Below are 27,193 nucleotides of genomic sequence, written 5' to 3' on the forward strand. Positions count from 1 at the left end.
TGTTCAAAGAATTTTGTGGTTTGTAACAACTGGTGTGTCATAGGCCGTGAGTCATTTTTTACCGGCCACTCAGGGCTAATAAAAGGAGATAGTATCAGCTCTCCCGGTTCCATTAGCTCTCATAGAAGGCACTCCTCTTCCTTCTCGGATATCAACCACTTGGCTAGGCCTGGAGAAGTAATGGGTGGAACCCTCCCCTATACATCAATTCCAGAGACGTAATCCTCTAACCTCGCCCCTTGTCTATGGAGAGCAACGGATGTGCTGACAGTTTGGCATCAGGCAGTTCCTTGTCCCTTAGGAGAACATGCCACAGGCTGAGAGGGCGTGGCTGCCAGATGTCCTACCTGTCTGCCCAAAGAAAATGTCAGCAGTGGCCCAGATCTTTGTCTTTTATTCCTCTCAATGAGAACTGAAGCCTTGCCTTTATGGGTAAGATTCACATTTTACTTTAATATCCTCTTGATGTAACAGCTGGGTCTCCTGGGTGGCTTTTCTGCTGGATCTTCTCTGAGCCCTGCCATATGCACACATACTTTTGACTTTTACAAAAGGCCTCTTGACTTTTTTTTGTTTGCTTGTTTTGTTTTTTGAGACAGGGTTTCTCTGTGTAGTCCTGGCTGTCCTGGAGCTCACTCTGTAGACCAGGCTGGCCTCGAACTCAGAAATCTGCCTGCCTCTGCCTCCCAAGTGCTGGGATTAAAGGCATGTGCCACCACCGCCTGGCTGGCCTCTTGACTTTTGCCACAGGTGCAACCCTATGAGATGTATTGCCTACCTAAATGGGTTCCCTAAAATTATCCCAAGAATACAAGAAGAAATCCCTCTCCCTCCTCAGACTGGGGAATAGATAGAATGTGCAGTGTGGGGGAAGTGACCATTTCATCACCTGAGCATCTGAGGTGGCCATTGTGTTCTAGGCTGTGTCACAGTGTCATCCCCCAGAACTAGATGGCAAGAACTCATTTCATTGAGCGGTTTAATCACATTTGTGAGGACTCTGCCACAAGCTCTGGATATCTCTGTAGTTTCCTCCATGTTTTTTTTCCATGTTATGGTTGCAGCTGAGAGTGGCTTGGAGAATGGGGACCAGTTGCTCAGCAACTGAGTGGCTTCCCTTCCTTCCCAGTCAGCACACACCCTCCTCTGCCTGTCCAGTGAGCCACACTTCTGGGATTTCACTGGAGCCAGTAACGTCCTCTCAAGTCTTTCTCATTCCCCTTCTTCCTCACTCTTGGTAAGAGTGAGTCTCAGGGCCCAGTGTGGTGATGTACACCTTTAATCCCAGCACTCAGGAAGTGGAGGTAGGTTCATCTCTGTGAGTTCAAAGCCAGCCTGGTCTACCCTGGCTGTCCTGGAACCCTCTCTATAGAGCAGTCTGCCCTTGAAGTCACAGAGATCTACCTTCCTGTGCCTTCTAAGTGCTGGGATCAAAGGCATCTGATTTGTCATGTCCCTTAGCAGTGGCTCTCCTGTGTCCCCTGACCCTCAACCCATCATCATCATCACCATCATCACCATCATCACCATCATCATCATCATTCTGAGACAGTCTCATGTTACTCAGCCTGACCGCACATTCTTTATGTAGCAGAGGTTGCACTTGAACTCACAGAGAATTCACTCACCCCTCCTAGTACTTGGAATTAGTATGGGGATACTGACGATGGAACAGAACCCATGGCCTCTTGTATCCTAGGCAAACAACCCATCAACTGGGCTGCATGCCCAGCCTCTGTAAAGACTTGCTTTTATCTCTTTGAAAACAGATGACAGGGATATGAACCACTTTGCCTGACCAAGAATGTGCACACATGAGCATGCTTGTGGGTGTGTTTGTGTGTCTGGTGTGGTAGGGGTGAGGTGGGGGAGGGATGTATGATTACAGGTTATTTTGTGGTCCTCATTAATTTGTCTTACAAGCCATTCTCAGTTTCCGTGGTGTGTTCGTTGGTGTGCTAGCACCATGCTGCCTATGTTCTGACATTCCCTGTTTCCAAAGACTGTTTCAGATGACTAGGGATTTCAGCAAGACTTGGGGGACCTCACAAGTCCTAGATTAGACCTCGGCCTTGCTTACATTCATCTTGAGTTCTCACCTTTTGAAAGAAACATTTCTTTGTGGAGAAGCCTTACTTTACCTGTTTGTTCATCCTTTGGATTTCCTGTGACTGTGTGACACACACACAGCCCAAGCTACCCTGTATTTTTCACAGATCCGTGACTTTTACACCTCAGTTGCCAGCCTGTACATCAACCTACGTCTTATCTCTGCAGGTTCCTGGAAGGCAACATCTTTACAACTGACCTGAGCAGCTTTGTGCTGTGATCCTGTTCTGGGGAAGAGCGCCACCATCTGGCCAAAGTTTGTATAGCATCTTGCACTTCCTGGCTCCTGTCCCACATTAAACCAAACACGGTCATCATAAGGACCGTGTCGATCTTCTCCTAAGAACTGGCCTCTAGCCTCCGGAGGAGCACACACATCAATATTACCTAATGAACACAATTTGTTTTATTTTTCTGCCTAAGAGATGGATTTGGGCAGGAATTAGGATGGAGAGCCTCCCTGGAGCCGCACCCTGCCCGAAGCCCTGTTGTTGATGGTTGGAACTCAGGTCTTGGAGCTGTCCAACAGTGAGTGGGAACTGCTGAGGAGGTACACTCTTGCCCGGACAAGCCACTGGCTTTAGCAAGGGGCCCTCTGGGTCTCACCGATGCCGCTTGCGGATACTCTGTAACTCCTGGCAGATGGTGCTGAAGCTAGGCCTCTGCCCAGGCTCATAGGCCCAGCACTGCTCCATGAGCCTGAAGACTGCGTCGGGGCACAGCTCCGGGCAAGGCAGACGATGCCCTACAAGGACAGGTGCAGTGTGCCAGGCGTGAGAGGGGATCAGATTCCTTCTGATTCACTGCCCTTAAGAAACCACTCTTGTCTTCTAAGAACCCTCAAACAGGGGCCTAGGCTCTAATCTCTAACCCATCATGCAAGATAGGCTTGCCACCTGTGGTAGCTACAGACTTTTCTTATTCTGCCCCAGTAGGAGGTTTTGAAGAGGAAGCATTTGGCAGGAACATCTTAGGAGCTTGGTCCTGAGGTACCATCATAAATCTGTGGCCTTACCCTTTTCTACAAACTCCCGTGTCTGCTGATTGGTGAGGTTGGGATAGGGTGAGGCCCCCAGGCTGAAGGTCTCCCACAGCAAAATGCCAAAGCTCCACACATCGCTCTCTGAGGAGTAACGTCCTGCAGAGGAAGCAAGGGAGCATAGGGAGACTGTCCACATCCAGGGGCTCAGGATCCACCCATGCCCAGCCATCAGCCTTGCAGCCCAGAAATGGGTGAGAGTGAGGTACCATAGTTAAGAGCCTCAGGGGCAGTCCACTTAACAGGGACTTGTCTGAGGCCTGCAGAGGCTGCATAAACCCCATCAGCTTCTTCTCGAGACATCCCAAAGTCACTGATCTTCAGGACATTCTTCTCCGTCACCAGGCAGTTCCGAGCAGCCAGATCCCTGGGTGAAGCAGAGGTTGGTCCTCAGCCAGTGTTGCTTGCCCAGCTGGGTCAAGCACACTAGACAGCAAATAATAGATAGAGCTGTTCTTTGGGGCTGAGGAGGTGGTGCAGTAAGTATAGTGTCTGCTGAGCAAACAGGAGGGCCTGAGTTCAGATTCCTAGCTCTCACAGAAAAAGCTGGCAATGCTTGTCTGTTACCCCAGCACCGGGACATCGAAGAAAGGTAGATCCTTAGAGATTACTGGCCACCCAATGTCACCAAATTCATAACCTTCGGGTTTAGTGATAGACTGCCTCCAAAGTTAAAGTGATAAAGATTAAGACATCTAACATTGGGCTGGAAAGATGACTCAGTAGTTAAGAGCACTGACTGCTCTTCCAGAAGTCCTGAGTTCAATTCCCAGCAACCACATGGTGGCTCACAACCATCTGTAATGAGATTTGATGCCCTCTTCTGGTGTGTTTGAAGACAGCTACAGTGTACTCACATATATAAAATAAATAAATCTTTTAATACTCTTTTTTTGTTGTTGTTGTTTTGTTTTTCTAGACAGGGTTTCTCTGTGTAGCCCTTGGCTGTCCTGGAACTCATTCTGTAGACCAGGCTAGCCTTGAACTCAGAAATCTGCCTGCCTCTGCCTCCCAAGTGCTGGGGTTAAAGGCATGTGCCACCATCGCCTGGCATAAATCTTTAAAAAAACAAAACAAAACAAAACCTAACATTGACGTCTGGCCTCCACACACATGAACACGTATGCACAGAGACACGGTGTAACTCTCACACACAAAGTGCTAGAAACCACTTCAGCCCAGGGAGCTGATACCAGGTGACCAACGAGACGGGGTCTCCCAGGGCCTGCATCAGGGCCTGCAGCCCACTCACCGGTGGATACAGCACTTGCTTTCCAAGTACTCCATGCCAGCCGCTGCGTCCCCTACCATCTGCAGCAGAGTCTTCACCCGCAGGCGCGCTCCCTCTGTCCGCAGGAAGGTGAGAAAGTCGCCCCCTAGAGGCGAGAGCAGCCTTGAGCCTAGTGGGAGACACCGGGCAAGCTGAGCCCTCACCCGGGAGACCCAGCACCCTGCTCACCTTGAACCAGCTCCATGACGATGTAAATCGGCTGTTTCTGTGTGCAGACCCCGATGAGACGTACAATGTTGGGGTGGTTGTACTGTTTCAGGATCCTGGGGAGTACTGCTGCTTAGGCTACGTGTGATCTGTGTTCACGGCCTTCTGCACCTACCCCCGTCTCCCACCTCTCAAAAGCTACGAGGGAGAAAAGTGGCCCCGAATGCCTGCAGCTTTGGACACGTGACTGCGGATGGGGCCGAGGTCAGTACCTCTTTGCATCATGGGTACTACGACTGGGGGAATTAAATGCCAGGCAGTGTACAGAGGAAGACCCTCACACATGGAACCTCTGGTCCCGCTCATTTTATGACCCACCTCGCTTCTTGCAGAAACTTGGCCTTGAGGTCAGGAGGGAGTGTCTCTCGACAAGACTTCACGGCCACCGGGGTGTTGTCTGCACGAAGGCGTCCACTAAACACCTCTCCGAAGTTCCCCTGCAATAGTTCTGGGTTCCTACCACAACTTCCTGGTATTGCTGCCCTTTCTCACCCCAAGAGGACAAGCCATCTTGTCCCCATTGTCCACACTGACTTGTCACCCTGGTTCTCTATGAAGAGTCCCCCTCGTGGAGATACAAACATTATCTGTGCCACCTTCTCTGAGAAGTGACATGGGAAATCCAGAAGTCACTTTTCTCTAGGTTGGGAGAGCATTCTGATTGGAGAGTGGCTGGTATTTACATTAACAGAGGTGTTTAGCAAGACACCCTTGAGCAGGGCAAGAGCTGTGGGATGCTAGCCTAGGAGTTGGTATTCACTATTTTCTGAGAAAGGAGTCAGGGGGTATGAGCTGGAATCACATTGAGTTGGGGAGACCCTCTAGGAGCCTGGAGGTGGAGCCTGAGGTGGAACTTGGCGAGGGGCCTGGAAGAAGCTGGTGACGAAGGTAACAGGTAGAGCCCAGGAGGCTGGAGAGTCCCGGGGTCGTGGGCTACACCTACCCTTCCGATCTGCTCTCCCAGAACCAGGTCCTCATGCTTCAGTACCCACTTGTCCTGAGGAAAGAAGTGAAGGAATCAGAAGTCGGAAAACAGAAGGGATGCTGGGCCCTGGGAAAGACACTCCTGCTGATACTATGATAGGACATCAGTCTCGGCGCTGACTCAGTGTGTAACAGTGGCTGATAGGCTTGGTCATAGCAGGACACTCAGATAATTTGGGGATGAAGCCGATATATATATACATAATCTCTCATGGGTATCTCAAGGCTGGACACCTTGTGGGATAATGCCCACTTCACATTCTGAACGTCTGTGATTCCCAAGCTCAACATGGGCCAGGCTGGCCACAGGCTCACCTTGGGCACCGCCCTGAACAGGACGACACCACTCTTCTTCGTAAGGGGTTGCTGGGAGGACAGCAGGTGAGTGATGAGCAAAGGGATGCTGGGGAAGCCATCCCCTTCCAGCCGGTACAGGTTCTGTGAGGCAGGGTTTGCGGGTATTGGGGGTACATGAAGTCAACAGCTTCCTTTGGTAAGGAGGCCTGAGCCCTGGGAGAGCATAAGAAGAGCAGAGGCGGCAGGGGCGGGGGGAGGGGGGAGGGGGAAGCGACTACCTAGGACACACTGGTACGTGGCACGTTTGCTACCTCTCTTCTTTGGGGAGGAAAGACCATGGATATTCTCTTTGGCTCCCTCCAATTGAGTTAGAGAAGGAGGCACCCAAGGCACAACAGCTACCCCTTACACTCAAGGTCCCCGAGCGAGCTCTAGACCATTTTCCTAGAGAGGGGAAGGAATAGGGTCAGAGTCCCAGCCCCACTCACATCTGAGGACTGTATGATGAAGTGTCGCGGCTGGCCATCCCACAGCACAGATAGCACGTACTCCTGCTTGCCCTGACTCTCCCGAACCAGGAAGTCCCCGGAGTGTGTTAGCAGCTCAGCTACCTCTGCCCGAGGGATTGCCCCATGGTACCACAGCTGCTCGTGGAGGGGCTTCTGCACCTCCGGAACAAGCTGCAGTGGCGGGGGGATCTGGGAGGAGCACGCAGGGGTCAGTGGGCTGGCTCAGAGGGGGAGAACCCTGGGCTAGTGTGGGGTTTCTCTGTTTCTATGCTCTCTTCCTCAAGGCTACCACGTGACACTAGAGCGGCCTGGGTCAAGCTGGCTCTGAGAGCAACCAGAATGGGAAGCCAAGGCTAGCGGATCCCAGCCAAGTTAGTACTTTTCTCCTCTGAACCAATGGGCCTCTCTGTCACTCCCAGAGCAGGCAGAGGAGTGGATCAGCCAAAGCTGCATGCCCCTGCAGCATACAGGGATGGTGAGGAGAGGACATGGGGGTTAGCAGGGCTCAGAGGTACCTGCAACCTGGAACCCCAAGGAAGGAACCCTAAGGAAGAAAAGGATGTTCCCTGACACCCCCTCCCACCCCCACCATGAAAGCAATCTAGATAGGCAAGCCCTTCTATCCAGCGGGTAGAGATCTGAGGGGCGTGTCTGAGATTCCTGGCCTGGCCTAACTAGATGGGCAGAGGTAGAGGCCCAGCCTTGGTACTACTCACGGAGAACTTGGGGCGGAAGATTCCGGAGAAGTGGCTTTTAAGGATCTCCAGTGTGGGTGTCCTTCCCCCCTCTCGCTCCTGCTCCTGAGGCCAGGGACAGACGTCAGCGAGTGGCCAGGCTTAGGGAGGGGGAGGGCAAAAATGAGGAGCACAGCCCCTGCAAGCAGGCTGGCAAGGGAGGGCATAGTCGTCCGTTGTAAGGCATCTCACCGTGGAGGAGGTAGAATGGCGGTCATCCTGAAGGAGCGGCACGGCTGGGGGCTCGCCTGTGCCGAGCTGCTCCATCTTGCTCTGCAGAAGTTCCTGCTGGGCCTGGAGCTTGTCCTGGCTGCACAGTGCTACCTGCAACCCTTGTATTGCCTCTTGAAGCACCTGCCTCTTGCCCAGAAGCTGCACCCTGCAGGCAGGAGCAGGGCAAGGGGAGGGTGGGTGGAGAGAGGGTCAGCCTGAAGCTTGTGCACACAGCAGAGGGGCAATCGTCCGGAGGCTGCTGCTCACGGGGCCTGCTCACCGTTCCCGGGGGTGAGTGCTCTGCTCCTCGCTCTGGAGCTCACGCTGCAGCTGACTGACTGTCTCCTGCCGGCTCAGCACCTCTCTGGTGGCCACAGCCAGTTCATCTGTCACAGAGGTCAGCCTGCATCCCAAGGGCAGGGTAGTGAAAGCTGTGCCCCCACCACATGCACCCCAACAGAGCCAACCTAGCCAAGGGTTCCCTGGCCACACCCACATAGGTAGTCTGACAAACTACCACGCACGTGTGCTGCACGCTCTCCAAGGTCAACTCATTCAGCTGTAGCTCCCCAGGCTCCAGCTGTTCACCCTCTTCAAGAAGTGACTCATCAAAAGTGACACAAGGTGGGACATCAGGGGCAGATCTATAGGTGGACAAGGTCCTTCGGTGAATAGGTCAGAAGTCCTGGAGCCCAGGAGGTTCAAGAGTAAGGACTAGCTTACCCATATTGTCGCAGGAAGCCTAGGTACTCAAACTCAGGCTGGATGCGAGCAGCAGCTGCAGCCAACTCCCGGTGAATGGATGCCACATCGTCCTGCACCAGACTGCTAATCTCCAGGTATTCCTGCAGAATGTCCTTCCTGCATTCCCCCACCCCATAGAGCCACTGAGTCAGAGGACCCCAGGCTAGGCAAGGAGGCCAGCTCTGTACACACACACACACACACACACACACACACCTTAGCTCATATGCAAGTGAATGACCTTAGGCAACTCATTAAAGGCCTCCCAGCCTTCTGCTTCCTGATAGGATTATAGGTATACTAGCAGAGGTAACAAAGAACCACTGAGATCCTGTGAGGGAGTGCCTGGTACACAGGAAGTACTCAGGAACTAGGTCCCCTATAAATGTATAAGGCAGCAATGTGCTGCTGACCTCCAAAGCCTGTCTCCCCCAGGCTTAGCACCGCTACCCCTCCCTCACCACCCAGTTCCAGCCTTCTGTTCTACTGTTAGTTAGAAGGCACTGGGACTGCTTACAGGATGCCTGCCATCTCCTCATGCAGATCCTGCAGTGACTGCAGCAGGCCAGGCAGCATGAATTGGTGGTGGTGGTGGTGGTGTAGCTGTGCGGCTCTCACACCCAGTACGTAGCGGTTGTGGTGGGCAAAGAGCTTCCACAGGCTTCGTACATACTTGTCTTTGGCCTTGTCTCGATCCTTGTCTGGCAGGTGGGAGGTAAGAGAGGGTGTGTGTGTGTATGTGTACAGTATATAAGAGTGTGTACACACACACATGCTCAGGAGGTAGGGTTGGTATCCCAGAGATGCAAGGAGTAGCCTCCACTCCCTGGGCACTAGTGAACAGGTCTATTAGACTGGGTTTTCTCCCTGCCAGGAAGAAAAGCTCCGCCAGGCGGTGGTGGTGCACGCCTTTAATCCCAGCACTTGGGAGGCAGAGGCAGGCGGATTTCTGAGTTCGAGAGTTCGAGGCTAGCCTGGTCTACAGAGTGAGTTCCAGGACAGCCAGGGCTACACAGAAAAACCCTGTCTCAAAAAAAACAAAAAAAAAAAAAGAAAAGAAAAGAAAGAAAAGAAAAGAAAAAAAGAAAAGCTCCAAACCTTTGCTGGCTTCCTGGTACTTTCGCCTGGCCTGGGCGCTATCTCGTATCAGGGTGCGGTACTGGCTTTTTAGCTTTTCAATGTCCTGGTTGTGGGTCTGGAAAAAAAAATGTTAGTCAGGGTGAGGTGGCAGGGTGGCAGACCCTTAAACCCTGGGGAAGTCATATCTGAGGTAAAACCTTGGAACGGTTCTGCCACCTGGGCTGTCAGGTTAGCCTTCTGGGATTACAGGCGTGCGCCACCACTGCCCGGCTCCTCCTTCTCAAAGAGTCTGAGACTTCTGGGGAAGGTGACTGCTAAGGTCAGGGTCAGAGGAGCTGAGTTATAGACATGCCGCTGAAGGAGGCAGGAGAGAATTTGGGACAGGCTCCAACTATCCCTCCTAGTGGCGGGTAGAGCCAGCCTCAGATGTGTAGATTCCTATGAACCCAGAATCAAAAGCTCCTTAGGTTTGGTTTCATAGCGTGTGGTTATCATATTAAAATTCTTTTCTTTCTCATAATTTTTTTTTTGAGGTAGGGTCTCACTCCACTCCAGGTTTATCCAGGATCCATTCTGTAGCCCAGGCTGTCCTCAAATTTGTCACAGTCCTATCTCTGGAATGTTGGGGTTACAAGCATGAGCTACTGCACTCAAGTTCATACTGAATTACTATTATTTTAAAGATTTGTTTCATTTTATTTATGTATATGTGTTTGTGTGTGTGTACAGGAAGGCATGCCCACCAAAGCCAGGAGGGGCTGTTAGATTCCTGGGAGCAAAGTCATAGGCGTTTGTTAGCTTTGTTTGATACAGGTACTGAGATCTGAACTCTGATCTCTAAAGGAGCAATAAACATTCTTAACACTAAGTCCTACAAAATCAGGCTTGTGTGTGTGTATGTATGTGTGTGTGTGTATATGTGTATGTATGTGTGTGTGTATGTGTGTATATGTGTGTGTATGTGTGTGTGTATGTGTATGCTATTGTGCAGAAGTCAGCACACAAGGTGCAGGAGCTGATTCTCTCCTTACACTGTGAGAACCAGGGACCAAACTTGGGTTATTTTGCAAAGCAGTAAATCAGCCTTCACATGCTGAGCCATCTCGCTAGCCTTTGTCTTGTTTTGTTTTTTGACAGGGTCCCCTGCTCTATAGCCCAAGATAGTCTGCAACCTATGGCAATCCTCCTGCCTCTGTTGCATGAGTGCAAGGATTATAGACCACCATACACTCGTCTTTTTCTTTAACTTCCAACATTTTTTTTGTTTTTGTTTTTTGTTTTTTTTCAAGACAGGGTTTCTCTGTATAGTCCTGGCTGTACTGGAACTCACTCTGTAGACCAGGCTGGCCTCGAACTCAGAAATCCACCTGCCTCTGCCTCCCAAGTGCTGGGATTAAAGGCGTGCGCCACCACCGCCCAGCAACTTCCAACATTTTTAGTTTGCACAGCGGCCGTGCAGTATGTTCCTGGTAATAGGAACACTAGGTGGTAGCCAGAGACTGAAGTGCTCGGCCCAGTTCTCTTGCTTGGGTGCTGGGACAAAATGTAAAAGCTTCATTTTGCTTCTTTGAATCTCAGTTTCCCCATCTGTAACTGATTAAATCCGTACATGTTACCAGTCTTTTTTTTTTTTTTTTGAGGGGCTGTGTTTTGTTTTTGAGACAGGGTTTCTTTGTGTAGCTCTGGCTGTCCTGGAACTCACTCAGTACTCAGTAGACCAGGCTGGCCTCAAACCTGGAGATAGGTTTACTTCTGCCTCCCAAGTGTTAGGATTAAAGGTGTTCGCCACCACTGCCTGGCAACTTGGACAGCCTTAAAGAGCCAGCTAGTAAATATTTCCAGCATGCAGGTCATAGAGTTCTGCAGCAATAACTCCATTCTCTCACTGAAACATAGGATCCTAAATGATGCCAGGACAAATGAGCATGGTACCCCTTGACCTAGAATTGAGTTACACAAGTATGGGAAGAAGGACCACAAGAGGGCGCTGTGGGTCCATGGTAGGGCCCAGTTCTGTGTTAATGAGAGGGGTGTGGTACTGGGAGAAAGAGCAGAGAATGGGGGAGGGAAGCACCCAGAGACAAAGCAGCTGCATATAACCCAGCCTGTAGCTGACGAGTTGTTGGAATTCAGACCAAGGCAGGATTCTGTCTCTGGGGCCCTGGGCGGAGTCACTCTAAGCCAAAGGCACACTTGGCCAAGTCCCTCACAGTGGACCAACAGGCCCTGTAGCAAGTTAGCCTAAGTTGTGAGAGGAAAGGAGGAAGCTGCAGCAGGGCCACACAAGCCATCCTGGAGCTAGGCCTGCGGTCAATGACTTCTCCTTCCCTACGCACTCTTGTGCAAAACTGTGCCTTATTGTGACAGAGTCCACTTGGTGCACACCTACCTTCGTGAGCTCCTGCTGCAGCTGCTGCCACTGCTCGTTGTAAGTCTTTCTCAGGTGCTGCCGCTCCCGGATCAGCACGCTCAGCTTGCTCAAGGGCCCTGAGTTCAGATCTTCTGCATGCTGCCGCAGCACCCGGCTCAAGTTCTCGGTCTGGCTTGTTATCTCTGCCCAGGACTATTGTGGGATAGGGAAGCAGGAAGAACATGACAATGGACCGCAAGCCTGGGTTTGCAACATCGCCAACCCCACCTTTAAGGGTTGACGATGTGGGTGAGTGGATGGCAGAGCTCATGGAAGCTCACCTGGCTGACAGGGCTGTCGAGGCCACTGCTCCCGCTCTGACCTCCGCTGTCCTGCAAGGACATGTGGTGAAGCAATCCTGCATATTCCCGGTCACTCTTGACCCTCTGGGCCATCCACTTCCTCATGCCCTCCAATAAGCGAAGCTCAGCTTCCTGCATCTGCTGCACTGCCCCGTGGCCCTGGGGGCTGCACAGCTCTGAAGAGAAGCCCATAATGGTGTCCTGGGGACAGAAACCGGGTCAGTCAGTGGAGACAAAGAAGCAGCTGGAGATGGAAGAGCAGGACCAGGAGACGAAGGGCTAGTAAGGTCGAAGAAGGCTACGGGCGGGACATGGGTGAGGTCCTGCTCAGAAAAAAATACCAAGAGGTACAGACAGCAGCCTGGACCCGGGCCGGTCCTTCTGCTTCCGATATACCAGACTAGGTCTCAGAGCCAGTGGTCCGATCTCCAGGAGCCAGACTGGAGATCCCCGCTAGGGTTCTTCACCTGGATGTTACCGAATCCTGCCCTGCATAGGGCCTTCAACAGAGCTGGACCGTGGCCTCAGGGAGACGGCGAAGAAATCCCGTCACTGGGCTTTCCTGCCCTTCCCAAGCTCCTAGCCCCACCCCATCAGGTTTCAGGTTCCCAGAACACCCGTCTGGCCCCTTTCCGGTGCCCACCCCTGCCCGTGTCCCACATAGACTCCTGGATCTCGAAGGTGGAGTTACCTTCCTTGGGCAGCTGTTCCTGGGGCAGGTGGCAGAGGACCGACTAAGGCCCAGAATCTACCCGGCCAGTTCCTGATTCCTGCTTCCTCCTCCGTGGTTTCAGTTGCCTTAGGCCGCGGGGCGGGTCCACTATAGGGAAGAGAGAGCACAGCCCACCCCCCCATCCTGCTCACCACTCTGCGTGCCCTGGGCCACAGCCTACAGCGACAGCTCAGCCACGGAAACGGAAGGGAGGAGGAGGCCGGCAAAGAATGGCCATGCGAAGAGTGGCCTGTGCACCAGGCACTCCCCAGGGTCCTGTGAACGCGGGGGTGGGGGCGGGAACCTAAAGTGCAGTGGGATGGACTCCCCACTGTTGGTGTTGGGCCCCCAGGGGCCCCCGGAGTCTGAGGACTAATGTGAATCCTGACTGCATGCTAGGGTGCCAGGGGGACCCAGGAGAGGAAGGAAGCCTAATCCTGTCCCTCCTCTGGATTCCCTAAGGAGAGCTCAGGCGCCAGCCTCTATTGCATATAAAATCTCCAAGTAAAAATCCTAAACAGAGGCCTGGTTCTCAGGCACAGGTTCCGGTAGCACCATTTTCTCCCTATGCTCCAGGCAGGGCTTTCTGTCTCAGTGGCAGCCTGGGCCAGCACAGGGTATAGGACTGAGGAGAAATTATTTCCCTAAGAGGGACTCAGATTCCCTCAGCTATTCAGTCCTGGCTTGCTGTTTTTTTTTTTTTTTTCTTTTCTTCTTTTTGAGAAAAGGCTTCTCAACGTAGTCCTGTCTGCCCTAGAACTTTCTATGTGGATCATGCTGGCCTCAAATGAAGAGATCCCCTGCCTCTGTCTCCAAATGCTGAGGTTAAAAGTGAGCACGCTCAGCTGTGATAAACACCAGACCTGAACGCGGCTTGGGGAAAAAAGGGTTGTCTGACTTAAAGGTTAGAGTCCACCACTAAGGGAAGTCAGGGCTGAAGCTGAAACAGGAATCACGGGAGAACACTGCTCACTGGTAGCTTGCTTTCGTACAGGACCCTTCCCCGGGGGTAAACACCCCCTCCCCCCAGTGTGATAGGCCTATCCACATCAGCCATTATCAAAATGCTCCACTGACTTGTCCACAGGCCAATCCGATGGAGGCCATTTCTCAACTGAGGCTTCTCTCTTCCCAGGTGACACTAGCTTGTGTCATGATAAAACCAAATCGCCTTGCTTCCCTCAGGCTCCCTTTAGACCTCAGCAGAGGAAGCCCCAGACCTCTTAGAGGCATTTAAACCTTCTGACTTAGGCCTGTCTGCAGGCAATCAAGACACCACTAAGCCAAACTGGCCCCTAGCTCCCACCCGTTCCCCCAGTTGGACCCACCGAAGGGTCCCGAGAGGAACAACTGCAGCACACCGGAGACCGGGCTTGGTTTGCATAGTCTGCACGTTTAATCACTTTAAAACCTCTAACATTATCTCGTGTCCATTAAATAGAACCAACAACGCCAGGCCTGTTTAAATTACAAGGAAAAAAAAATCACTGTGCACCAACCCAGCATCTTACAAAACCAGCCTGGATGGCCGTGAGGGGCGGGCGGGAGAGCAAGGGGCACCCCTGGACAGGTAGGTTGGGTACTGAGAAGGGAAAAGAAAACGGGGGTCCAAGTGGGAGGGGACTGATTGTCCTAATGGGAGGGGTGCAGAAGGCACATCAGAAGGGGGTTTGGGGGCATCACGGGCCAATGCTTTCTCCACCAGGGCACAGTGTTAGAGAGGGCTTGGTGCTGCCACCTGCCCACCCCTGGCACTTGGAGAGCCAGTGACCCATAAGCCCTTGGCACAACCCCATTTGAAAAGATGTCAGCCTACCCCTCCCACCATGACCCCCTTTCCTAGAGCCCACCTGGCTGGCCTGCCTCTTCAGGACTTGGGGCTTATTCCCTATACCTCAGGGCTGGGCAGCCATGGGAAGGGCAGGGTGGGCATGGGTATGAGAAGGTGAATGGTCCAGCTGCTACCCCCGTTAAAAATACAAAAAAAAAAAAATCAGCATCTAAAGTGAATAATCACAAAGTGAAAATATATCCTCAAACAGCTCCTGAGATCCCCACAGGGGAAAGCAGCATCGGGTAGGAGGCGGGAGGAGCCGGCTGGGCCACCGTCCCTTCCCACCACCCACCCAGGGGCTCCTGTACTGTGACTGCCAACAGCCCAGGCAGCCCCGGGCTCAGAAAACAGGGCCCTGGCAAGGGGGGAGGGTGCCATAGAGGATGGTCAGGACACCAGCATAAGGCCCCCAGAGCTTTAGCTTGGCCTGCGCTGGCCTAGTTCAGCCTGGCTCCCAGCTGGGGTGGAGGCCCGGAGTGCAGAGGCAGGCTGAGAGCGGACAGCACAGGCACACTGGGAATGTGTGCCCGCTCTGCTTTGGTCCCTTCCTAAGACTGCAGCTTCTTCGGAGGCTCATCCTAGAGCCAGAGAGGGAGGGTCAGGGGATGCAAAAGCCCTTGGAGAGGTGGCCGCCTTTCTTCAAGTACCTCCTAGCCAGCCTCCCTGTTGCCGGATGGGGACCATTATTGCTTTCTGAGGGGCAGGGAAGGGGCAGGGCTACAGCCTGGTCAGGACTCAGAGAACGGCTGCTCCTCTTCACTCTGCAGGAAGCCCAGCTGGGCCACGGAAGCTGCCCTAAAAATTTACTCCTTCCTCCACACGGAGGCATGGTAGGGGGTGAGGCTCCTGGGACCCCACCTCAGGCAAACATGTAGGCCCAAGGGTGGGGTAAGGAGCAATCTCTGCCCCTCTCACCTCCCAGCTAGGGTCCAAACCCAGTCCCAAGATAAAAAAATACTTTGGTGAATTAAAAAGTGCCCAAGGAAGGGATCAATTTGATAGGGTGGGCAGTGGGCTCATCAAAGGGCGCTCTGGTCTTTGATGAAGGCGGTCCTCTCGCCCCGGCCCTCGTCCTCCTCAGAGTCAGACGGGCACTCCTCCTGCCAGGCTTCGGGAGGCAGCCCCTTGTAGGAAATGAGGCCACGGTCCATGGTGTACACCTTCACTCCCCGGAAACTGAAGCCTGAACACCGATGCAGGAACAGGAAGACAATGCCAAAGATGAGCACGATGATAAGGCAGCTGAGGCCGGCCAGGACCTCGGGCAGGTGAGAGGCCAGCCCAGCCTGCAGCCGGGGCTCCACCTCCACCTCCGGGCGCAGAGCAGGAGGCTGCTGCGGCCGAGACTCTCGGCTGCTCTGGCTTTGCCGGGAGCAGGTTTGCTCCACAGGGTCCAGGGAGGCATGGCTGGGGCAGCTGAGGCAGTCTGTGGGAGCTGGGCTCCGGCACGTGGCACAGGAGGCGTGGCAGGGGGTGCAGATGCTGGCACGGATGATCTCCACATCATTCTCAGTGCTGTAGTGTGTATCGAGGACTTGGGGCGTGAAGCCTGGTGGGCAGTGCTGGACACAGCTTTTCTGGTGCAGTGAGAAACCTTCCTCACAGACTGCAGGCACAGGAGAGGGGGGAGCATTAATCAAGGGTGCGGCACGGTGGCCTCTAAGCCTGTGAGCTCTCCACCCAGGCTCCACAGACCTGCAGTCCTAAGCAGTCACCACGGTCCCCAGGAGTTTTCTCTACCTATCTAAAGTTCACTCGTCCCCTCTGACTCCACTGCTCCAATCCCATTCCTCCCCAACTGTCCCAGCCTCAGTCACAGCCACTACTGACCCACGCAGGCCTGGCTGGATGTGAGGGTCTTGCAGCCGCTGCTTTCGGGAGGTGTAGAGAGCCCCTCAGAGGCTGTGCCATACAGAACGAGAGTGAACTTGGTCAGCGTCCCTATTCCAGAGTTGATATGAGAAAAAGGTCAAGGGTGTGAGCGCCATGCTAACACCCTAGCACCCACCGGCTCTCCCACCCTCCACTCTTCAGTGCCTCCGGTACCATAGTTGTTGGCCTCGCTGGTGTTTTCAATCTCTAGGACCCACTCGCCAGAGGGCTCCTCATCCCAGGAATGAGTGGTCATGAAAGCCCAGTCATTAAACCCGTCAGCAGAGTAGTCATGTGGTCTGGAGGAAGAGAGGTCCATAGAGCCGTCTGAGGTTTTAGAGGGGACCCCAGGTCAGGCGACACCCAGCCTGACATATGGAACATATGCCATTCTCCCCATGTGGCAACCTGCTAGACTGGAAATGCTACTCAGGAAAGCTGTCTCCCAGATGTTCTTAACCAGGGGACTCTATTTCACAAGGGGCATGATAGATGGGTCTAAACAAGGATTCCTGTGATGAGGTGGTCCCAGAGGACGCAGCTGTCCCTCCCCAACTCACTGATGGTTGCTAGAGTCTCGGGGACAAATGAGGGAATGAGCCAGGAAATGAGCCGGGGACATGGGCGAGCACCTGGCAGCTAACAGGGTGGAGCGGGTGCCCATGGGGCTGATGAGGTGGATAGCCAGGTCACCGCGGCGATTGTAAGACAGGGTGAGCCGTGCCTGAACGTGTTCCAGCCTGGTGATGTGGCTGGGCTCACCCAGGCACGCTGTCACGGTCTTCCGCACCTCTAGACGTTTGCCAATGTCCCTGTGCAATGAGCACCAGTGAGTCAGTAGGCCAGTAGTAACCAGTGGGCACCCCAGAAGCTCCCAGGCCCCATCTGCTCCCTCCCACTCAGGGTCCAGTCTTTACTTGGGCTCCGCCAGGATTTCAATGATGCACTTCCGCTGGGGGGGCACTGTTGTCCAGTTCTGGGCCAGGGCCACCATGGCTCCTGCATCCAACAGCCCATAGCCATACGAATGGCTCACTGTGGAGGCAGGGAAGGGTCATTAGGAAGGTGGGAGAGGCCCCATCCGACCTCAGAGCCTAAACCTCTGGGTTACCTTGCCCTCACCTTTCCGGCCCACGCCATTGGTAGCCCAATCATTAGCGTTGAGATGGGCTGGCTTTGAGGTCTGTACCACCAGGTGCTGCATGTCCCGCCAGGTGAGGTTCTTACTGCAAAGGAGAAAATATCTGGGGATCAGGCTTTTTGGAATGTGGCGGTGGAAAACAGCTGCTTTACAGGGAGCACTAGTGGGGACAGGCTGATGCTTGCCCACTTACTTGGCCTCCAGTGTGAGAGCAATGATACCAGCTGCCAAAGGGGCAGAAGCCGAGGTGCCTGTGTGAGATTCTGTGCACTTCTGCCTCAGGTCAGTTGTCACCTGCCAGGGGACAATGGTGTTGAAACCTGATGGATATTGGGAGGAGTGAAGGAGACACCTGCCTGTCCTTGTGCCTATTGGACCTGGGTACCCTAGATGGTACAGTGAATCAGTTAGGACACCCAAGTCTCAGCTTCTACCTTACTAACATGCATAGCTTCTTCTAGGGCTAAGTTTCTCAAGAAATAAGAGGGATCAATTAGAGGTTGGAACACAGGGGATATTTTCAGGGAGTCTATACTTCTCAGAGGTTCAGGGATGGTTTTGCAGCCCGCAAGGGTCTGGGGCATCCCCAGCTCACAGCGCAATCACACAAGGCCCAAGCCGCTCTTATCCAGCCACACAGGGATGAGAGTGGAGAAAGCCTAACGGGGCCCTGAATAGACAGCAAGAGCCTCCCTCCCCGGCCCCCAGCCCCGGGTCAGACTCACGATCTGCTTCTCATTCTGGTTGCCACTGCTGTAGGTGGTGGCCAGGGTGGAGGAGCAGGCCTCACTGTACCAGGGCACGTTGCCGAACTGTGTGGCACTGCTGATGGACAGCGTGTAGATGCTGTTGGTGTAGCCGTCACAGTTGCAGCTGTCATGTTCCCGGCCCCCGTTCCCTGAGGCCCAGACAAAGATGGAGCCCAGCCCTCCTCGGCCCTGTGAGCAAAGCGGGCTGAGGTTACTCAGGATGGGGTGTTGGGTGTAGACGGCAAGGAGGAGTAACAGGATGATGCTAAGGCAAACTGAGAAGAAAGATGGGAGCTTCCATCTCTGCGACTCCAAGTTCACGTCTTAGAGCCACCAAAGATCCCTTGTAGATGACTATGTGTGCAAAAATCAAACTGGATCTGGCTCACACCAAAATGCTTAGAGTGGTGATCCCCACAGGATGGGGTGATCCCACAGGATGGAGTGATCCCACAGGATGGAGTGATCCCCACAGGATGGAGTGATCCCACAGGATGGGGTGATCCCAAAGGATAGGGTGATCCCCACAGGATGGGGTGACAGGTGCTTTTTGTTTTTCTTCCCTGTTACTTAGTTTAAACTAAAAAAACTACTGTATGATATTCGTATGGTCACGCACACCCCGGCTGCCAGAGAGCAGCTGTGGAGCTGACCCTCTCCATCCATATCCGTACAGATGCCGAGGCTCGAACTTGAACTATTTCTTTGACCCTGTCACTTTATTATCTTTGGTAGTGCTGAAATCAAACCCATGGCCTCAAGGTTGGGGATGTGGTTCTATGGCAGAGGACCTACCTAACATAGGTGACACCTAGCTTCAATACAACACTGCAAAGCTTTGCCCGATTAAAGAAAAACAAACAGTGCTGGAGAGATAGCTCGGCAGTCAAGGGCACCTGCTCTCTGCAGAAGACCTGGGTTTGATTCTCAGCACTCACATGATGGCTCACAAACACCCATAATCCCAGAACCAGGGGATCCAACGGGCATGCCTGCCATTAAAATGTTTATACACAGAAAATAAAAATAAATAAAATTAAGGTACATTGTCAGTCCCCAGATCCTTCATGTTTTAATAATATTTAGTTTCTTAAATTTATTTTTATTTAAAATTTTATTTTTATTTGCATGAGTGTTTTGCCTGTGTATATGTACATGTGTGTCTAGTGCCTTTGGAGGACAGAAGAGGGCATCAGTCCCCTGGACTGGAGTTACTGATAGCTGTGAGCCACCATGTGGGTTCTGAGAAGCACATCCCAAGTCTTCGAGAGCAGCCAGTGCTCCTACCCTCTGGGGTCCCTCTCCAGCCTTTATAACATTCAATCGTACCACTTTTGTGAAGATTAAGATTAATTAACCAGGCACCGTGGTGCACACATGTAATCCCAATAGTCAAGAAGCTGAGCAGTGGAGTCATGGGTTGGGTCAAGGCTAGCCTGGGTTACAGAGCAAGTTCCAGATCAGTCTAAACTATACAGAAAAGACTTCGTCTCAAAAAACAAACAAGGTCTGGGCGGTGGTGGCGCACACCTTTAGTCCCAGCACTTGGGAGGCAGAGGCAGGCGGATCTCTGAGTTTGAGGCCAGCCTGGTCTACAGAGGTAGTTCCACGATAGCACAGCCAGGGCTACACAGAGAAACCCTGTCTCAGAAAACTGGAAAAACAAACCAACAAAAACTAGGACAAATAAAATAGAATAAGGAAGAGAGCAATGGAAAAGATGGAATTCAGCCAGCCTGATTCCAGAGCTAGACCAGGACTCCACTTCACCTGGCTAACTCCCCGAAAGAAGGCCTCCTCAGCGAGCCGGGCTGGTCCATCCACGGTCTTGCCATCATCCTCCGGGCCCCAGCTGGCGCTGTAGATGTGGATGTGGTTGGGATTCAGGCCCAGCGAACGCGCCTCTACCGCATCAGTCACCTCGCCATCCAACATCCGCACCCCTGGCCGCAAAGGGGGGTGGGAAAAGGGATGCTGCGTGGGTCCAGCCTCGGGGGTACCCGTAGGCACAGGCCCAGTTTGAACCCCAGAGAGGAGCAAGAGAGAGGACTGGCCAGTACTGGAAAACCCACAGCCCCTTACGTACTGTCTCCCATTGCCTTTCAAGGGGAGGACCTAAGGAAAAAGAAGGCCGATCGGACCTTCTCCCCAAGTCGGACCGTTCTTCACTAGAAACAGTCTTGGGCCTCAGGAGCAAGGGCTTGAAGGCTGTGCCATGATTCAGGGAGACTTCTAAGAGGCTCACACCCCACTCCACCATGCTACCAGCTCTGGGATTCCAGTTTTTCCATTTGCTAAGAACCCTTCATAGACTAGCATGCTGCCAAAGGATCTATCCTGGAAGATGTTGAGTGGGCAGAGAAAACTTCTGGAGAGGTCCCGCCCACTCTCAATGTATACCCAAGGCCAAGGCTCATTCATACCCACCTCCAATTCGGGCGTTATAAGCTACACCGACACCACAGACGCCATTGTTGGCCACTGCTGCCACTTCACCGGCACACCGAGTGCCGTGTCTGCGGACCAAGAACATGGTGTTAGTGGAGGTGCACAGAATGCAGCAATAGCTCTAGGAATGGGAAGGACCAGAAAGGCCCTTGGGCCACATCCATCACCCCATGTATGTACACTGCACTTCCCTGTGACGCCTGATCAAAGTTTGAGGCCAGCCTGGACTACAGAGCAAATTCCAGGACAGCTTCGGCTACATATGGAAACTACACCTCGAAAAACCAAAACCAAAATTCCTTTGAGGACTAGGGGTATAAACAAAGACTTCAGTTGTGTGGGTTTGTTGTTGTTGTTTTTAATATTTTTTTTTGGGGGGGGGGGTTCGAGACAGGGTTTCTCTGTGTAGCCCTGGCTGTCCTGGAACTCACTCTGTAGACCAGGCTGGCCTCGAACTCAGAAATCCACCTGCCTCTGCCTCCCAAGTGCTGGGATTAAAGACGTGCGCCACCACCGCCCGGCGCTTTTAAGATTTTTAAGATTCATTTTTCATATTTTTAAGATTCATTTAATGTATGAGTGCTCTATCTGCATGTACACCTACATGCCACAAGAGGGCATCAGATCCCATTATAGATGGTTGTGAGCCACCATGTGGTTGCTGGGAGTTGAACTCGGGACCTTCGGAAGAACAGCCAGTGATCTTAACCACTGAGCCATCTCTCCAGCCCCTTGCCATTTTTTGAGATAAGGCAGCCTGGCTGCCCTGGAACTCACTGTGAGGACCAGGTGTCAAACTCACAGAGATGTGCCGACCTTTCCCTCCCATGTGCTTGGATTAAAGGAGTATGCCACTGTGCCTGGAAAGACTTCAGTTTTTAGGCAGGACAAGTGACATTCAGACTTACCCCTGTGCCCTTGATGGATAAGAGACCAGGAACTTAACGAGTCTTACCTGTTGTCATTCATCTGTGTATACCGAGGCTGTGGGTCAGGGTCCTGGTCATTGACATCAAAACTGGCTCCAGGATCCTGGTAAGGGCATGGCCGTCATCAGGAGCTGCCTGCCCACACTGACAGAACAGGACAGTCCCCAGAGGCCCCTGCCCAGGGACCATTCCAAGCACTCTCCTCCATTCCTTACATAATTGCCTGCCAAGTCGGGATGGTTCTTCTCTATGCCGTCATCCAGGATGGAGACCACAATGCCGTGTCCTGTGAAGCCCTGGGCCCAGGCCTCCTTCACATTCAGGTCTCGCTGAGTGACACCCGACTACAGAGACAACCAGCCCAGTACCAGAGAGATTCAGTTGTTAACTCAAAAGAATCAATTCCACCCCAAAACCTCTGTCTCTACCCATCCCAGCTCTTAAAATGCCCCTCCTGGGGACCGGAGAGGTAGCTTAGCAGTTAAAAGACTGGCTGTTCTTTCAAAGGATCCAGGTTCAATTCCCAGCACCCACGTGGTCACAACTGTCTGTAACTCCAGTTCCAGGGGATCACACACACACACACACACACACACACACACACGCAAGCACAGCAATGTACATAAAATAAAAATAAGTAAATCATGTTTTTAAAGGCCACTTCTGGCTTCCACTGGAAACGTGTAGATTCTGGGAAGGCAGGTTGGGCTAGAGCAGTGGTTCTCAACCTGTGGGTCACGATCCCTTCACAAACCGTATCTCCAAAAATATTTACACTTCATAACAGTAGCAAAGTTACAGTTATGAAGTAGCAACAGACATAACTTTATAGTTAAGGGTCACAACAACTGTAAAAGGTGGAAATAAAAGGAAGGTTGAGAACCACTGGGCTAGAGGCAGAAGGAAGGGAGAAGAAAGCAGAAGCCCCAGGGTGAGCCTCATCCACTCACAGGCCCTCACAGTGGTGGGAAGAGGACAAGAGCCCAAGGCGCATACCAGGTACCACTGCTGGGGGAACTTGGGGTCTGTGGGCTCCTGATACACGTCCCTCTTGGCTCTTCGCTTTGCTACCTGCTGCTCCAACCACTTTACCTAGGAAGGAGAGCAAGACAGTATAGGTGTGGGGGTTGCAGAGTGAGGGAAGACTCAGAAGAGAAGGGGGTGGCAGCCGGAAGGGCCAGGGCCACACTTACTTGAGGCTCCCTCTGTAGCCGGCTGTGCCGCGGGCGGTGGGGTGACAGGGACCGCTTTGTCACTGCTCTGTGCCAGAAGTGGTAATAGTCACCGAAGATCTGCAATAAAGCAGTGAGTCTGAGATGGGCCTTCCATCTGCCAGTCCCTGGGGGAGGCAGAGATGGGGGTGGACAAGGCTGCTGGGGAGGCTCACAAAGGCAAGCGATTGGGGGGGGGCAATCTGTTCCCTGCTTAAGACCCACAAGAACATGCAGGGGATGGAGAGGGACACCATCATTGAGATGTGCTAGTTTTCCTAAGCAACCTATAGGAAAGCCCACAAACAGGACAATGTTATGGATTCCATCCCACCAGCCACTCGGTACCTGCCTCTTGCCCAGATGCCCTGGAAGACAAGCTCAACAATTTCTGCTTTATGGTTTGAGAGTCTCTGCCCTCACTCTCTCCACCACCAGGTAATGTCCTGAAGTTACAAACAGGAGAGAGAAGCCTACCTGGCCCAGGTTGTGGAATCCATGCTTCTGTGCCACGCTATCAGCCACAGCTGGGCCTCCAGAAATATGCACAGCCCAAGTGTTGGTGAAGATCTTCTGGCCACGAGCATCAGCGGCTAGCAGGACCAAGGCTCCTGCTGCTGCTACCACCCATAGCAACCAGGGTCTCAGCTCCATGGGGGGGCAGGTGACTGGGACCCCAGAGCTCCCGTCTCCCTGGCCTGGTCACAGGGCCTTGGCTGCCACGTGCCTGCTCACTGCCAGGGTCCCGGAGTTGACTGGGGGGGGCATGGGGCCGAGGTGGGCAGGGCTGGAAGGCAGAATGAAGGCCAGGTCTAAGGGAACAAGAGGAAGAGTCAGGCCTCTTAGTCACACACTGATGCTGCCCTTCCTATCTTCAAGGCTGAGACAGAGCCTGAAGGGAGTTTCAAGGGAGATGGGTAAAACAAGCAAACACCTAAGGGGCTGGGAAGATGGCTCAGTAGGGACAGTCACTGCCACTCAAGCATCAAAACCTGAGTTTGGAATCCCAGGACCCACATAAAAAGGTAGGCTTGGCAGCATGTGCCTGTAACTCCAGCACTGGGGAGGGGGGCAGGGCAGAGACAAGAATCCCTGGGGCCTGCTAGCTGGCCAACTTAGCCAAATCTGCAAGCTCCAGGTTTGGTAAGAGATTTGTCTTAAAAAAAAAAAAACAAACCAAAAACCAAAATCAGACATAGGTCAGGGATGAGATGGCTCAGTAGTTAGGAGCACACACTGTTCCTGCCGGAGACCAGAGCTTTCATTCTGCCACTTGTATTGGATGGTTCACAACTGGTTGTAACTCCAGCCCCCCGAGATCTAACCCCGGCTAGACAGACAGACAAACAGACAGATGCGTGCGCACACACATTTGCGCGCACGGGCACACACACACACACACACACACCACAAACCCCAAGTTGCCTCTGGAAGAAATCTAGCACGTATCCCTAAAGGTCAACCAAACAGACACATGAACCCACAGTCCCACTCTCAAGACTTTCTCCATTAGGAATACAATAAGGCCTTGAGTCATTCAAAACAAAAAGCAAACAATAGCCAAAGAAAGAAAGATACATTGTCAAATGGCATGTACACTCGATTCCATTTTGTTTTCTTAAAACTATGCATGCGTATTTATACATAACCAAAACAAAATCTGGAAGGATACAAGTTTCAATTTAACAGTGGCTTCTTGGAGATGGTGAGAATTGTGAGTAGTAATTGTTACTTTCTTCTTTGTGCTATTGTACGTTCTCAAAATATCTAGGTATATTTTATAAAAGAATAAATGTTGCCTCTTTAAAAAATGAACAGGGTCTACCCGACTCATTAGGGTGTCCTGGTTCAGCAGAAAGGTTAGCTGTAGGGAGTTATTTAAAAGACTCACAGTCCCTGGGAGGAAAGAGTGGGTGACTTAAGTTGGGATGGAGGCTCTGCGCATGAGGGATTCCTGAGGTTTTGCCACCCTCTAGGGCTGAGATGACAGCCATCTTTAGAGGCAGGGCCCAAGCTGTTTCCTGGGCAACTTTGCTCCTGCTAGTCCAGCCCTGCTTGGATTTAGGAGCCAGAGCTGCCCCCTGGCTTGTTCCAGGCCCACCACTTTGCGTAATCTGAGCCAGGCTGCCAGGGCAAACACTGGCTGCTGAGCCAGGAGCACCAAGGTGAGGCTGAATCAATAGCCCTGAGTGGTGTTTTTCCTCCTTCAGCAAACAGACAGCAAGACCTCTCTGCCTGGGGCCACATAACTGTCCCCATAAAGGGCCCCTGACTAGCCACAAGCCAAGCTCCTGAAGTAGGTGGCAGCTAGGAGAGGTTCCAGTAGGCTGCTGGGAATATCCTGTGTCAGTGCCAGGATCCTGAGACCCCTACCATCCCCATGGCCCAGTCCTAGAAGTGGCCATTCAGCCGAACAGTAAAATGTAGGTACCTCAGCACACACTGCCCAAGGAGCTGAACAGATCTGCTTGCCACTGGGAACTCCACGATTCTCCAGGAGCTGTCATGAGCTACAACAAGCCCCCCTAACTGCTGCCGTTTCACCTCACAGGCTGAGGGGACGCCACACACAATCCTGGAGTATTTTCAGTTTACACCAAAATAACCTGACAGCTGATGGCAGGAAACATCCACGAGGCAGACTTCAGGCCTGAAGGGCAGAGTCCAAAGGGCTCCAAAGACATGCCTGAGAGTTATAGTACCATGTCGCCCCACATAGAAACAGGACCATTGTCACATCTAAAACCTCTTGAGTTTAGACATCTGCAGACTCCCTGCTCCAGGTTCTGGGATTTGCCTATAACTTCCAAATTATGGCTGGGTCTAGCCCAGGTTCCAGCAAACTATAGATGAGGCCACAGAGACAGGACCCCACCCCACCCCAAGAAAGATGACCTGCTTCCCTCCACACCAAGTGTCCCCAACTGTGGTAAGGGTAGGATATGGATTCCAGACATCAGCACCAGAGAGCCCTGCCTCGTCATCAGACACATAGGAGGAGGACCCCCCCCCACACACAAAACACACACACACACACACACACACACACACACACACAAAAGCACTAAGAACAATGAATGAACAGGCTTTTCCCCACCCCCATCCCAGACTCTGACTCACCCTCTGAGTCCCAGTTGTCTCAAAACCAGGAGGCTGGATATATTTCTAGCCTCTCTGGGTCAGTCTCGCCCAGCCCTCAGCGCTGGGCCTGACAAGAGTATAGGCTATAGTGCTGTTCTAGCTCTTTTCTTGGGTAAAGCTTTGTCCCTCCCTAGAAGCTACCAACAAAGATAACCACATCCACCTCAGGCATCAGACCCGCACTTACCCCAAGGTATGCCTGCTGTTTCAAGGACCTGGCGACCTGGCTGAGGCAGCCACAGAGCAAGCCACTGAAGGCTGCTGGGAAACCCAATCAAGTCTCTCTTTCCAGCAGAGACCCCAAGGCAGGTCCTGTTACAGGCACCTCCCATGAAATTTTAACTCCTAGTCCCTGTTCAACTACTGTTTCCTCGGAGATCTTACACAAGTCATTTCCTCTCTCTGGGCCTCAGTTTCCTTGGTGGTTAAAAACTATTAAGCCAGAGGCTTTCAAACTTTTTTTGTTTAAAAGCCATGGAATCCTCTTTTTTTAAAAAAATACAAATTTTAGATAGAAGCCCAAAAGAGGAAACACCTAATCTGCTTGACCACTCATTCCCCTTGGCTATGTCCACACCTGGCCAGCAGCCACAAGCTCTCACTGGGCCACATCACCTGCGTTGCCTTGGCACTTCCCAAGTCAGAGAGAATCCCAGCGCTCCAGAGAGATGAAAGTCCACTTCCCCTAGGCTCAAAGACCTGGGGCGGTGGGAACGTAGGCACTGACCAGACTAGTGTCTGCTGTCAGACCTGTATGGCAAGCAGGCCGCCCCTCGGCCAGCCACCCGACGGGGGCAACAGGGGCCTCGGCCAGGCCTCGGCAGGAGGCAGCCCAAGGCGAGCCTCCCCAAGCCTGCCTGTGCGCGCCCGGGAAATCGCCCCCGACCGCTCCGGCCGTACAGGTGTGCTAGCCGGCCGAGGACCCCGTGTCCTACCAGCAGCGCGCCCCACGGGACGCAGGCCCTAGCGGCCGGGGCCACGGAGGACGGCGGGCAGGCGGGAGCACCCAGAGCCAGAGGAATGCTCTGCCTAGCCCGCCCCAGCAGGGGCCCCGCCGGCGCTTCCTGAGGTCAGAGGGCTCGCCCCGGCCCCAGCGGAAAAGTACCGGCGCGGGCCCAAGCCCGGCGCTCAGGTGGGCTGCGCGGCTCTCGTCCTCCCACCGCGGCGGCCGAGGATCCGCGGCCAGAGCCCGGCGGCCGGCGAGGCCCGGGGCTGCACCGCCCGGCTCCGCGCTCCC

At 53.1% G+C, this 27,193-nt stretch overlaps 2 protein-coding genes across 7 annotated transcripts; both read right to left on the reverse strand.

Moving 5' to 3' along the window:
- Nucleotides 1-2,492: 2,492 nt before the first annotated feature.
- Fes (FES proto-oncogene, tyrosine kinase) lies at nt 2,493-12,741 on the reverse strand. 3 transcript variants are annotated; one of them, XM_028754875.1, is made up of 19 exons: nt 12,611-12,741; nt 11,899-12,120; nt 11,597-11,770; nt 9,226-9,322; nt 8,645-8,828; nt 8,107-8,244; nt 7,908-8,027; nt 7,664-7,786; nt 7,363-7,549; nt 7,153-7,236; nt 6,416-6,625; nt 5,946-5,996; nt 5,590-5,643; nt 4,965-5,083; nt 4,608-4,702; nt 4,401-4,524; nt 3,358-3,515; nt 3,125-3,247; nt 2,493-2,854 (listed from the first exon to the last, which is right to left on the reverse strand). In XM_028754875.1, exons 2-19 carry the CDS (start codon nt 12,109-12,111, stop codon nt 2,712-2,714), a joined length of 2,397 nt encoding a protein of 798 aa, XP_028610708.1. In that variant the 5' UTR covers nt 12,112-12,120; nt 12,611-12,741; the 3' UTR covers nt 2,493-2,711. The 3 variants fall into 3 exon arrangements, with proteins under 3 accessions (XP_028610708.1, XP_028610706.1, XP_028610707.1); XM_028754873.1 differs by having other exon boundaries at nt 5,946-6,068; XM_028754874.1 differs by lacking the exon at nt 12,611-12,741 and adding an exon at nt 12,387-12,431 and having other exon boundaries at nt 5,946-6,068.
- A 1,263-nt stretch (nt 12,742-14,004) lies between these two features.
- Furin (furin, paired basic amino acid cleaving enzyme) lies at nt 14,005-26,692 on the reverse strand. 4 transcript variants are annotated; one of them, XM_028754787.1, is made up of 16 exons: nt 26,572-26,692; nt 23,293-23,627; nt 22,798-22,896; nt 22,601-22,696; nt 21,820-21,948; nt 21,631-21,707; nt 20,655-20,743; nt 19,998-20,170; nt 18,204-18,416; nt 17,672-17,772; nt 17,460-17,563; nt 17,255-17,372; nt 16,970-17,149; nt 16,512-16,636; nt 16,296-16,406; nt 14,005-16,071 (listed from the first exon to the last, which is right to left on the reverse strand). In XM_028754787.1, the coding sequence occupies exons 2-16, from the start codon at nt 23,467-23,469 to the stop codon at nt 15,485-15,487; spliced, it is 2,379 nt and encodes a 792-aa protein (XP_028610620.1). In that variant the 5' UTR covers nt 23,470-23,627; nt 26,572-26,692; the 3' UTR covers nt 14,005-15,484. The 4 variants fall into 4 exon arrangements, with proteins under 4 accessions (XP_028610620.1, XP_028610617.1, XP_028610619.1 ...); XM_028754784.1 differs by lacking the exon at nt 26,572-26,692 and adding an exon at nt 26,144-26,531; XM_028754786.1 differs by lacking the exon at nt 26,572-26,692 and adding an exon at nt 25,936-26,077.
- Nucleotides 26,693-27,193: the final 501 nt, after the last annotated feature.

Source organism: Grammomys surdaster, unplaced genomic scaffold (assembly GCF_004785775.1).
Source record: "Grammomys surdaster isolate TR1022 unplaced genomic scaffold, NIH_TR_1.0 126036, whole genome shotgun sequence".
Taxonomy (NCBI): domain Eukaryota; kingdom Metazoa; phylum Chordata; class Mammalia; order Rodentia; family Muridae; genus Grammomys; species Grammomys surdaster.

Excerpts from the sequence above, each read along its gene's own strand:
- Furin (XM_028754787.1), bottom strand. The coding sequence starts at position 23,469 with ATGGAGCTGAGACCCTGGTTGCTATGGGTGGTAGCAGCAGCAGGAGCC. Across the intron at positions 20,171-20,654 it reads TTATAACGCCCGAATTGGAG|GGGTGCGGATGTTGGATGGC; the intron begins GTGGGTATGAAT and ends CTTTGCGGCCAG. Across the intron at positions 16,072-16,295 it reads ATCCAGCCAGGCCTGCGTGG|TCTGTGAGGAAGGTTTCTCA; the intron begins GTCAGTAGTGGC and ends CTGTGCCTGCAG.
- Fes (XM_028754873.1), bottom strand. The coding sequence starts at position 12,111 with ATGGGCTTCTCTTCAGAGCTGTGCAGCCCCCAGGGCCACGGGGCAGTG. Across the intron at positions 9,323-11,596 it reads TGCAGCAGGAGCTCACGAAG|ACCCACAACCAGGACATTGA; the intron begins GTAGGTGTGCAC and ends TTTTTTTTCCAG. Across the intron at positions 6,069-6,415 it reads TCATCATACAGTCCTCAGAT|AACCTGTACCGGCTGGAAGG; the intron begins GTGAGTGGGGCT and ends CCTGCCTCACAG.